The sequence below is a fragment of the Podarcis filfolensis genome, assembly GCF_964270895.1.
Source record: "Podarcis filfolensis genome assembly, chromosome: 1".
Classification (NCBI taxonomy): domain Eukaryota; kingdom Metazoa; phylum Chordata; class Lepidosauria; order Squamata; family Lacertidae; genus Podarcis; species Podarcis filfolensis.
In genome coordinates, this window is record NC_139604.1 from 54,667,666 (window position 1) to 54,680,896 (window position 13,231).

General features: G+C 41.6%; 3 protein-coding genes across 3 annotated transcripts in view; all 3 read right to left on the bottom strand.

Moving 5' to 3' along the window:
• Nucleotides 1-13,231, bottom strand: part of LOC310749581 (olfactory receptor 8U3-like) — a gene marked incomplete at both ends in the record, with an annotated part of 89,483 nt that overhangs the window by 59,679 nt on the left and 16,573 nt on the right. The gene's annotated exons all lie outside the window — the stretch shown is intronic.
• LOC310743559 (olfactory receptor 5AP2-like) lies at nucleotides 3,239-4,165 on the bottom strand (the record flags this gene model as incomplete). Its single annotated transcript, XM_083573894.1, has 1 exon — nucleotides 3,239-4,165. One exon carries the CDS (start codon nucleotides 4,163-4,165, stop codon nucleotides 3,239-3,241), a length of 927 nt encoding a protein of 308 aa, XP_083430020.1.
• Nucleotides 10,993-11,919, bottom strand: LOC310743427 (olfactory receptor 5G9-like; the record flags this gene model as incomplete). The annotated part of the gene is made up of 1 exon (XM_083573669.1): nucleotides 10,993-11,919. One exon carries the CDS (start codon nucleotides 11,917-11,919, stop codon nucleotides 10,993-10,995), a length of 927 nt encoding a protein of 308 aa, XP_083429795.1.

Sequence of the window (13,231 nt, forward strand, 5' to 3'; positions counted from 1 at the left end):
CTTTGCTGTCTAATGAGAAAGAGGAAGGAGCTAAGTCAGAATGCTTCAAGTGTATTATATGTAAATAAACGTAGATTAGCCAAAATGCTGTGCTACTGAGTTCTGTTACACGAACTGCAAATACTCTGCAGGATCCCTAAGTGTGCTGATGCTTCTTGGTATCAGTCGCTGTGATGTTCGGGCTGGAGAAAGCTTTTGAAGCTCCCGAATGACCAACCAGGAAGGAGACAACGTGCCAGTTGGGCATGTGTCTCTGCCAGGGTCCTAGGACGATCCTAATAGTGTCACAATAATCATGTGTGTTCTGTTGTGGTTCCTGGCATGTGCTCTCCTCCTCCCCACCCCATGCCCAAGCACAGGACCACCTCATTCTGGCACTCCTTCAGAGAGCAATACAACAGAGTGATTTCAAAATGACAACAAAATATAAGCAACCAGAGTGTAGGGGGACTAGAGACAGGTGTGCTGTAGGGATAGACTAGCCACTGAGAAGAGTCAAAGTACTCTGATACTGTTGAGGTTGTTGACTTCCAATTTAATAATCTGCCTTGGGTCTAGTTAAATGTAGTGGTGCCATGAGACCAATATGTCAACATTCTGCCCCCTCTTATTGTAAACAAATTCATTAAAGTCTAATTAGGACTCTGTAAGAAGATGAACACTTTTAAGAAACTGCCCCAGTGAAAAACATCAGTCTGTCAAAATGGAGCAAGGTCCTGAACCCTGGCAAATGAGTAGCTCCATACTGAAACACCCTGGAGTTTGTAGCTTTTAAAATGTGTGGTGCTTGTATACACAAATAATAACCTGAGGCTCAAAAAGGCAACATTACTGCTTTCTTATAACAAAATTTTGGATGAGATGCCACTGCTATCCAAAAATCTGTCGTCATGAAACAACTGAATTTCTGTTTTAAGATGCTAATTGGTAATATAACAACAACCATGATGATGTTATCAGATCTTTGATTTGAAATCATTACCAGAATGAAATTTGTATGGTCTGTTATCAGTGATGCGAGGACTCTGCTCTCAAAAACTCAAATTCCTATTCCAAAGTAATCCAGATTCCACACCAAGAGAGCCAGGATTCTGTAGCCTGTGTGAATTAAGTTAGAACATACATGTTGTTTTAGGTTTTAGCTTTGCTTTTTTGCATAACTTACTCTGGTTTTTCTAGTCATTTACAGTAGAAAGGAACTATGCACAATACCTGAGCTATTTCTCATCACTAATGGATCTTCTCCAAAGCGTTATTGAGGTTTTTGCAATTTCACAAGTGTGAGGAGTTACCTGAAAGCAGGCATTCCATCAGATTGCCTCATTGGGAGAGATGGGAAGTGTTGTGTTGGGGTATCAGGAAAGCATGTCAGAAGGAAGCAGGCCTCTCAAAGAACAAATATCCTTTATTACTATAAGGCAAGACTAAAAGAAGAAACTCACCCTGGAGTACTGCACCGTGGAAACTACAGGGGCTCAAGGGTCCAAAAAGCATTACATTCATACAGCACCCCCCAGGCTTACATAGCAGGAAGCAGGGCTCACTTGCAGGCAGGAAGTGTCTTGTTTAAATGATTGTATGTAAGCCACTCTGGTAACCATTTTGGCTAAAGAGCAGGGTATGGGTGACAACAACAACAACAACACAGGCTATACAGTGGGTGTTTTAAAGGTCAATCAATGCTATAACTTCGTTCATTGGCTAAAAACACTGAAAGGTAGGGAAAGGCTAGCTTCTTTAAAAAAACAAATGAGAATAGAGCCTGAACATTTTGCCTCGTATTTTTGGATCTACAAATGTTTGTACAATTTCTTTTGAACAGGTTATAGCTCAATTTCTACATTCCAGTAATGAGTCCCATCCCACAAGTTTCAGTAATACCCATAAGGTTCCAATTCATCTTGCTTGTTTCCCATACTCTGTGCAATAGTATGGAGACAACAGAAACCATAAGTCATTCCCTCCAGCTGCTTCCTTCTTGTAGTTGCTTGCCCTTTACCAAGTTTCTGTAGCACCACTTCAGTTTTCTGTGCAGCAAATGAAGCTATTATCCCCAGTACCAGGTGTTCACCTGTCATCTGTAATACTGTCTCCCTTCTCCTTAGGATTTAGTTTAAAGCACTCCTGATCAGGTTCAGGAGACTCTTAGCAAACATATTGTTGCCATCCACTGTGTGAGGTGCAACCCATCTCCTGCCAGAAGTCCTTCCTCAAACATATAACACCTGTGTTCAGAGATCTGCACTTGTTGCCAAACTATGACAGGGCCAGGTTCAAGGTGTTACTGCTAATGTTTAAACCCCTTAACAACCAGTCTACCTACGATATCGCCTTACCCCATGTGTGTACACAATCGACAGAATTGGCACCTTTATAAATCAACAAAGTACCTGCACCACATCTGTAAGAACATATCATTTGGTGTGCCAGCACTGACACTTTAGAACTCCCTGATTTTTGATATCGGACAGGTGCCTTTGCTGTATTCCTTGCTGTACCTGTTAAAGGCATTCTTATTCAGATAAACCTCCCCAGATGTTTAGAAATTTTGTAGGAGTTTTAATTGTTTTAGTCTATTTTACTGCTGTTGTAACATTCTGCATATTTTAAATTACAGTTGCAAAACTTTTTAGTAATACAGTGGTACCTCGGGTTACAGACACTTCAGGGTACAGACGCTTCAGGTTACAGACTCCGCTAACCCAGAAATAGTACCTCGAGTTAATAACTTTGCTTCAGGATGAGAACAGAAATCGTGCTCCAGCGGCGTGGTGGCATCAGGAGGCCCTATTAGCTAAAGTGGTACCTCAGGTTAAGAACAGTTTCAGATTAAGAACGGACCTCCAGAATGAATTAAGTTATTAACCTGAGGTACCACTGTACTGCTTTTCAACAAGTGCATAATCAAGAAGTTCATATATCTTTTCTTCTCCTCTTCAAAGAGGATATTCCTTGAGACTTGTAGACTTCACTGGGCAGATGCTATCAATTACTCTTGGCTCCTTCAGAGGAAGTGGCTATTGAAGATATCATGCAAGATAGAAATCCTGGATATATTTCCACAATAGTCCAGCTTCTGACCCATTGCAATATTTCCTTCCTTCCTTTCTTTTCTTACTCCCTCTCTCTCTTACTTTTTTATCTTCCAGTTAAACATCAGCCAAATGTCAGAGACACAGCTGCAACCATCCAGCAGTCTGTACCAAAAGTCCTATATCAATTATAAGCTTTAACATTGTCAGGCAACATACTTCTCCATCACCCGTCTCAGAGCACTCTTCACTTCCTTATTCCTCAAGCTGTAGATGAGAGGGTTTAGCATGGGTATTACCACCGCATACAACAAAGAGGCCACTTTGCCTCCATTTCTTGATGTATTAGGTTGGAGATACATAAATATAAAGCTGCCATAAAGGATAATAACAGCCATCAGGTGGGAAGAGCAGGTGGAGAAGGCTTTATGCCTGCCCTCAACTGAGCGGATTCTCAAAATAGTGGCAACAATGTAAGAGTAAGAGATAAGGACTGTCAAATGGGTGCTTATCAGGTTAAAGCTAGCAAATGAAAACATGACAAAGATATTGAGGCTGGTATCAGAACAGGAAAGTTGAAAGAGTGGGGGACCTTCACAGTAAAAATGATCAATGACATTAGGACCACAAAATGATAAACGAGTCATGCAACCTGTGTGTATCACAGCATTGACAGTTCCAGCAATGTATGAACCAGCCACCAGAAAAGCACAAACCTTCTGAGACATGGTGATTGTGTAGGTGAGTGGGTTGCAGATGGCCATGTAGCGGTCATATGCCATAGCAGCCAGGAGGTAACACTCAGTGGTGGCAAAAGTTACATAAAAATAGAACTGAACTATACACTCATTGAAAGTAATCACTTTCCTTTCCCTTAGGAGGTCTTTCAGCAGCCTGGGACTGATGGTAGTTGAGTAGCAAATGTCTAAGAAGGACAAATTACTAAGGAAGAAATACATGGGGGTGTGAAATCGAGCATCAGCCCTGATTAACATAAGCATCCCAAGATTTCCCAGAATTGTGATGAGATAATTGACTAGAAACAATGCAAACAAGATGGCAGCCAACTCTGGACTGTCAGTGAATCCCGTGAACACAAACTCCTTCACTCCACTGCTGTTCCTGTCAGGCATTTTTCCCCCCTGATGGAATCAAAGAGAAACAAAATGGTGGTGGGTGAGGAGTGGGAAGATTTGGAAATCATTCACCATCAGAAATGAGGTAATCAGTCTTCACTGCTATATGTGCTTTTTTAAATAGAGAAATTGAGGTTTAAACCCCTGAATTATGGCTGGAATATAAAGTTTAAAGGATCACCATTGGTGGAGAAGACCTTTAACATATGAGGATGGTGTTTTCATATCTCCTCCTTCACAATTTAAAGCAGTGGCACTCTATTACCTTGAAATAAGGCAGTATACATAGCTTTACACAGCACAAAGAGAGGGTGATGTAGTAGGGTGGCCATATGTCCGGAACTTCCCGGACATATACGGAATACTGCAGTCATAAGCAGTGTCCAGCTATAAATCGACAAAAATGTATGAGACAATCCAGACACATGGCAATCCATGTTGGCAGTGTCATTTTGGGGTGATTTCAATAAAAAAGCTAAACAGCTTTAGGCAAAACTAAAAAAGCTAAACGACTTTGGCAAAAAACCCAAAAACCTTTTGTGTCCAGATTTTCACTTTTTGAAATACGGCAACCATATGATATAGGGAGGGCAGAGGGGGACTGAGCCCACATTCCGACATGTGAAGATTCCCCAGAAACACCTCTGTCTGCGGCCAACTTGCTGGTATTGAACACTAAGTGATTATTATCAGCAGTGAACTAGGCCTGTCTACAAAGGGTGACCACTATATGTGCACATCTCATTCTGTTAAAGAAAACACATGGAAAACATGTGCTCTTAAATTACACTGCATTTTGCAGTTTAATTCTGAGAATATTTCAGCGGAGCCCTTTCACAAACATGCATGCAGAAATATTGATATTTCCTTGCTTGCAGTACTTACGACACCATCTTCCTGTAATGTTTGTGTATGCGTGTGCGCTTTGTAATAGTTACATGCATTTAAGAGAAAAATAGTTAATTGATTCTATTCAAAGTGTCCAAACACAAAATATTGACACTATTATTTCATATCCTCCAACATTTCTATGATGAAAATAGGGACGTTCCATTCCATAATGATGATTTTACTATTTATACCCCACACATCTTACTGGGTCGCCCTAGCCACTCTGAGCAGCTTCCAACATATATAAAAACATAATAAAACAGTAAACATTTTTTTAAAAAAACTTCCCTGTACAGGATTGTCTTCAGGTGGCTTGGGGATCGAATAACTCCATACCCTCCAACATTTATCCAATGAAAATAGGGACATCCTTGGGGAAAGTGGGACATTCTGGGATCAAACCAGAAACTGGGATGACTTATCTAAATCAGGGACGTCCCTGGAAAATAGGGACACTTGGAGGGTCTGTTATTTGCTAACAGCAATCATAAGTTAAACATGCAGTTTCATTTTTTTCAAGAGAAGGGATTCAATTAGAACTTGTTTTTAACCCACTGTAGATATGAGCCTATCTCGCATGTTTTGACCTTTAGAACTGTAATCTCCAGGTTGAAATTCCTGAATCAGGCCATATTTAAAGCAGTCAATAGCCTTTTGATGAACTTCACAATCTTGGGCTCCAAGACTCCTCAGATCTTTGGCTCCTCGCATCATTTAGGCTGCACTCTCTTCTCTGTCCTCCTATCAGACCAGACAGGCTCTGCCCACCAGCTCCTTTCATCTCCCTCAATAAGGGGTGTCTGCCTTCTTTGACCCTCTCTTTTTCCATGACTTACTATAGTGCTTATAAGCCATCAGGAGGAGTCTGGAGGCTTGGAAATTCTTATCCTCACCTTTACCCACCTGTAACCTATCCTGGTCTGCATGGTTAGGAGCAATGGGCTGGTCTAGCAGCTTCTATCCTACCATCAGGAAGTTACCTGGGATATCATTCTTTCCTTTCCTTGTGTCCTCCAGTGGAAGCATCTACTGGATCATTTGCTCTTTCTTAGATCCAAGAGTGGAATCTGTATTCCTCCAAGGTCCTCTAAGATGCAAACAACTGTTTGATAGGCAAGCATACTCTTGACTAAGATTGCTACAAATATTAGTGAAAGGCCTGCAGTTGCTGCATTGATTGAAAAAGTTCAGCATGTGCAACATAACATAGACCATAAAACTCTACAGTAGGGGTAGTCAACCTTTTTATACCTACCACCCACTAATGCATCTTTCTTGAGGGTAACATTTCCTTACCGCTCACCAGTGCTCGATGGAAGGAGGGTTCAGCTTGTGCAGTACAATCCCCTACCACCCACTTAGAATCCTGAAAACGCCCACTAGTGGGTGGTAGGAACCAGGTTGACAACCCTTGTTCTACAGCATCAAATAGTTAATGGTCTCTTGTTTACTGCTCTAAGGTTGTTGACTTCCAGTTTAATAATCTGCCTTGCATCAAAGTTAAATGCAGTGGTACCATGAGACCAACATGCCAACAGTATCCCCGCCCCCCTTGTGTACCAACTCCTTATGGGTTAATTAGTACTCTGTAAGAAGAGGAAAGCTTTCAAGCCACTGTTCCTGTAAAAATAGCAGACCTTTCAAAATGGAGCAAGGCCTCAACTCAGGCAATTGTGTAACTCCATACACACAATGAACATCCTGGAGTTTATAGGCTTCTGAATGTGTGGTGCTTGTTACATGCATGTATATACAAATGCACACCTGAGATACATGCAGCCAAAGTCACTGCTTTCATGTGACAATTTTTTAAATAAGATTCCACCAACTTATAAAAAATTGTGTCATCATGAAAACAGCTGGTTTGCTGTTTTATAACACTATTTGCCATTATCGGGTTTTATCCCATTTATATACAGAGTAGACCCACTGAAATTTATCAGCTATGTTAGTCATATCTGTTGATATTCTGAGTAGGATTAGTGCTCCATGGTTTTTATTGTTGTGTTGTAGTTTAATGAATTGTTTGTGTGCTGCCTGGGTACCTTTGGGTTGAAGGGTGGATTATAAATACAACAACAACAAGAAGAACAACAACAACAACACTAAGGAGAAGCATGATGATGTTATCAGATCTTTTTAATGGGAATCTCCACTAGAAAGCAATCTGCATGGTACATTGTCAGTGTTGTTGGGACTCTGCTCTCAAAAAACCACAATATTATACTAAGTAACCCAAGAGAACCAGGGTTCTGTGGCCTCCTCCAAAACTTCCCTGCAGCTTCAACAGTTTCACAAGTATGAGGCACCAACTAGGCTACCACTGACTTCTGCTCTGTACTCTGGGCAGCCCAACCGGAAGTAAACACAAGTATATGGAGGTCACCAGATGGGCAAAAGCTGCTCAACTCTAACTTTCCCTTCCTCCAGCAAAATGGTTTTAACAACAATGGGTATAATGATTGACTTTATTGGTATTAGGAGAGTGCATTTTTTTATGTTTACATACCCAGTAGGGCAGGAATCACCTTTTTAATGTATGAAAGAAGACCTAAATTAGAAAGCTCATGAACTCCAGTCATTGTAGCTACCTGTTGTTCTTGAGTTGGCACACAGTATACCACCTCCAATCCCAGCTACAATAAAATTATAAAAACCAGTTTGTTTGTTTTCTGTGGTGCATCAGCTACTTCTCCAACAAAGGAGACCAGAAGAAAGGCTTAATAAAAACAAAGCAAGAAGTTCCTTCTCTAGAGTCTAGACAATGGGTGCTTAAAAGGTGAAGCAATGCTATAACTTCATTCCTTGGCTAAAAACACTGAAAGGTGGCAGCAAGACAAAAGAAATGAGAGTAGTGTCTAGAAACTGGGATGTTGCAGACGGTAGAAACTGGGACATTGAGGACTAATGCTCATCCAGGGGAGGAGCAACTGCTGCTTTTGCAGCCCTTCTGCATGGAATCCCATGTCTTTTATACAGCGTCCACTAGAACACCCTGACTCTGTAATCACAACATTACAGTGTAATAATTTGCATTGGGTCTAGTTATATACGAAGGTGCCATGAGACCAAGATGCCAACAAAAACTGTTTCGTCTTTTTGTAAACAACCCCCTTAAGGGCTAATTAGGACTCAGTAAGAAGAGGAAAACTTTCAAGGTCTTGCACCTGGTAAAAATATCAGGCCTGTCAAAATGGAGCAAGGCACTCAAGTGAGGTGCCTGAGTAGCTCCATAAATGCTATAGATACTATGGAGTTTATAGCTTTCTGAATGAGTGGTGCTTCTTCCCATGGCACCTGTCCTTCTGTGATACCTGTTGCTCATCTACTATAACTCCCAGAATGCCATGTGTCTTATTATCTGAGAACAGGACCATCTCCTTCCCTTGGGGCACAGCCCAGTACTTTGCTGCCCTCTCCATCATTCTCGTCTCTTACATCTTATCTGTCCTTAGAGTGAATCCATGTCAGGCTTCGGGAGAGCAGCTTCCTCCTCCCTTTTTCTGTGGATAAGCCGAACAAAGCAAAAATAGTCTCTTATCATTCAAAGAGATTTTAAGGAACCCAGCTCAAGAACAATGTGTCCATCTCAGAGTAAAGGTGCTCCCAGTTAAGGTTTCTACCCACTTCCCCCATAGTCACTTCTGCTGCTTGCAACCACCGTGCCTTTTGTGCAGCTACCTTATTTAATCTCCTGGACAACTGGACACTTTCCAGCAAACCAGAGTCTGTTAACTCTCTCTCACACACACTGTTCTTCTTCTTCTAGCTGTCACCCACAGTTCCTCCCAACCTTTGTCTTCTGAACTATGTCCCTCTGCAAACCACTGTTCCAAATCTATACTGTCCCACTGCTCCTGGGAAGATTCAGGATCCTGATCAGGAGTAGGGGGGGGCTCCCACCATTCCTCATCTGTTCAGCCCTCCTCAGCACGGACCCTGACATGAAGCCTTCTTCTGTGTATGTCTTTGAGCAAGACAAATAGGTGTCTGCGTTCTACACTCTAACGCTCTTCATGCTCTTCATGCAGTCCTCTGATCTGCAGCCTGAGGAACAAAGGCATTACAAAGGCTTTCAGAACAAGGAGCAGAATTCCGTCTTAAACTGAGATCCAGTGTTACTACTGATTCTCTTTTTGTGAGCTCAGTTATTACAATGAGACTAATTATACAGTTTTCCAAATGATTTCCTTTCACTTGTAACTGAATAAGAAAACAAGAGAGTTCACTCACGGAGTTTTTGTATGACATTCAGTGAGCAATTTGGTGCAAATTAAAACCAACTAAAATGTTGGCCAGTTTATCAAAACTCAAGTCCAACGTACAATGTAAATCTACATGGTAGCAGGCAATTTTAAAAGGGTGTTGTTGCCAGTAAATAAAATAAGTAAGTAAAATCTATTTATCTTTTTTCAGTAGCATTGCTAAGATTGTGTAAACAGAACTCCCTCACAGGGATAACTGCAACAGAAAACTACATAAGGTTTATTGTGTCGTAGGAAAAAAAACATGATTTCTGGTATTAACAATGTTTTTGACTCCCAATTTAATAATCTGTACTGGGCTTTGTTAAATGCACTGGTGCCATGAGAACAACATGCCAAAAACTGTTTCCCCCTCTTCTTGTAAATAAACTCCTTAAGGGCTAATAAGGACTCTGTAAGGATATGAAAACTTTCAAGCACTGGTATACAGTGTTGTATTCATCTAACATATACCAAGAGTAGACCCACTGAAATATATAGGCCTAGATTCTTAATGCCCATTGATATCCATGGGTTTACTCCAAGTAGGACATACACTGGATGCAATCTACACCTTTTCTATTGTACTCTTGATCATATTTTCATGAATGGTTTATGTACTCCATACATACTTTTCGGTTTAATTAGATGAAGACTCATTCACCCCAGCATTCTGTCTCCCGCTTAGAGGTGCCAAGTTCCAAGGGAGAATGGGGGCAGAACATCAGGTCGTTGGGAGGAATCAGGAGGTGAAGCTGAACATAGCAGCAGCAGACCTTCAATGGCCAGTGGCCATTCCTCCTCCTCTTGCCACCACAACTGCCTGGGAGCTGCTTCCCTGCTCCTTCTCCTCCACAGCAGTAGAAGGAAAAGGTGCCAACCACTGATACCATGTCCCACTCGGCTCTGCACTTAGCCTCCTGCACCCCCTTTGAATATTGGGGACCTGGCCCCCTCCCTAAAAATATTGGGGGGGCTCAGCCTCTGGGAGATGCCCTCCCACATGAGCCAGCCTGCTGCTTCTGTTAACAGGGAATGATAGTGTTGCACATCTTCCTGTTTCTTGTCCTTGATGTATACTGCTTCTGAACAAAGAGGATTGATTTAGCTATCCTGGCTAAAAGTAATTAGGGTTTCTATCCTCTATTCATGACCTGACTTTACCCAGTGTTTACATACCCTCCATGACTTTACCCAATGTTAGGAGAACAACACCACATTACTTTACATGATTGTTCCACAATACCAGAGAGAATGCATGTGAAGGACTGTGAATATCTAGTTATTTATTTCCATTTATTTAGAATCAGTATATACTGCTTTTCAATGACAAATGTACAGTACTTAACGGAATTTATGCTTTAAAAGTGGATAAAAAATTAACACATCCTAAAACATATTACTCCACTATTATCTTTACCCTTACTCAAAGAGGATATTCCTTGAGACTCGTAGGCTCTACTGGATAGATGTTTCTGGCTGTTTAATCAGACTATATGGCATATTGGAAAGAAGCCCAGGCAATTTTTCTGCAAAGGAGCCCAGTTTCTGACCCACTGTAATCCTTCCTTCCCTTTCCCTTTTGCTTTCCAGGTTTCAGTCAAACTTCAACCAGATGCCAGATACATAACTGCAATCATGCAGCAGTCAATATTTATATAAAGCTTACTGTACAAATAGTTCATATTGTTAGCGAACATACTTCTCCACTACCCGTCCCAAAGCACTCTTCACCTCCTTGTTCCTCAAGCTGTAGATGAGGGGGTTTAGCATGGGTATTACCACCGCATACAACAAAGAGGCCACTTTCTTTCCTTTGGATGATGAACTAGGTTGGAGATACATAAAGAAAAAGCTTCCATAAAGGATGATGACAGCCATCAGGTGAGAGGAGCAGGTGGAGAAGGCTTTTTGCCGACTCTCAGCTGAACGGATTCTCAGAATAGTGACAACAATATAAGAGTAAGAGATAAGGACTGTCAAATGAGTGACCACCAGGTTAAAGCCCACAAATGCAAACATCGCATACAAATTTACACTTGTATCAGAACAGGAAAGTTCAAAAACCGGGGGACCTTCACAAAAAAAATGATCGATGACATTAGGGCCACAGAAGGATAAACGAGTTATACAACCTGTGTGTATCATAGCATTGACAGATCCAGCAATGTATGAACCAGCCACCAGAAAAGCACAGACTTTCTGAGACATGGTGATTGTGTAGGTGAGTGGGTTGCAGATGGCCATGTAGCGATCATATGCCATAGCAGCCAGGAGGTAACACTCAGTGGTGGCAAAAGTTACATAGAAATAGAATTGAACTAGACACTCAGTATAAGTAATCACTTTCTTTTCCCTTAAAAGGTCTATCAGCAGCCTGGGACTGATGGTGGTTGAATAGCAAAGGTCTAAGAAGGACAAACTACTAAGGAAGAAATACATGGGGGTGTGAAGGCAAGCATCGGCCCTAATTAACAAAAGCATCCCGAGATTCCCTACAATTGTAATGCCATAGTTCATGAGAAACAATGCAAACAAGGTAGCAGCCAACTCTGGACGATCAGTGAATCCCATGAACACAAACACCTTCACTCTACTGCTGTTCCTGTCAGCCATCTCTTCTCCCCACCCCCCCACCCGAACAGAATCAAGGAAAACAAATGAGGATGAGTGAGGAATGGGACAATTCTTATTAGTTTGCTATCAGAAATAAGGGAATCAGTCTTTTCAACTATATGTATTTTCTTACAAATAAATAAAAGACAGACAGAGAGATTTTAACCCCTGAAAGATGTCAGGACTATGAGATTTAATGCAAACAATGCAAACAAGATTGCAGCCAACTCTGGATGATCACTGAATCCCAAGAGCACAAACACCTTCCCTCTGCTGCTGCTCCTGTTGGCCATCTTTTTCCCCCTGATGGAATCAAAGAGAAACAAAACAGGAAAACTGCTTAGTAGTTTTCTATCTGAAATGAGCTGAGCAACCTTCACAGTTATATGGGTTTTTAAAAAGAGAGAGGTTTTAATCCCTAGAAGACGGCAGTATTGTCATTAAAGGATGGTCATTGGTGGAGAACAGAACTTCATGTAGATGAGTAGTGTAGAATTTCCATTTCTCCAGCTTCAGAAATAAAACAGAGTCACTACAATACTTGACATAGTGTTGCAATAAATAGCCATACACAACATAAAAGCATGTAACTTTAGGAAGGGCAAAGTGGGACTCAGCCACAACCAGACCCTAACCCACATGTAGCCAACTTGGCTGATGACTGATCAACCTGCTTCTCAGCAAAAGATTGTTCTAGCAGCTTCTACCCTGCCACCAGGAAATTACCTGGGATATCATTATTTTCTTTCTCCAGTGGAAGTTTCTACTGGTGCAACTGCTCCACTTAGGTTCAAGAGTGGACTCTGTATTCCTCCAAGAACCTATAAAATGCATCTTACACTGTTTGATAAGGAGCTTGAATTGCTACGAAGTGGCAGACCTGAAGATGCTGCACTGACAGAAAAAGTTCAGCATGTACAGCATGACATAGTCCATACAGCTCAACATCATCCAATACAAAATGGTCTAAGATGGTTGACTTCCAGTGTAATAATTTGCATTGGGTCTGGTTATATACAATGGTGCCATGAGACCAAGATGCCAACAACTGTTTCCCCTTCAGGTAAACAACCCCCTTAAGGGCTAATTAGGATTAGGCAAGAAGCGGAAAACTCTCAAGTTTTAAAAGATATCAGGCCTGTCAAATTGGATCAAGGCACTCAAGTGAGGTGCCTGACCTCCCTGCCAATTTGGATACAATAACAGAACTGGAGGCCCCTTGGCTGTCCTCAGGTCCAGTATTGGACCACTTTGGCCGGATATCCCCAGCCGATGTAGACAGACTCCTCTGAGCTGGAAAGCCCACCATCTA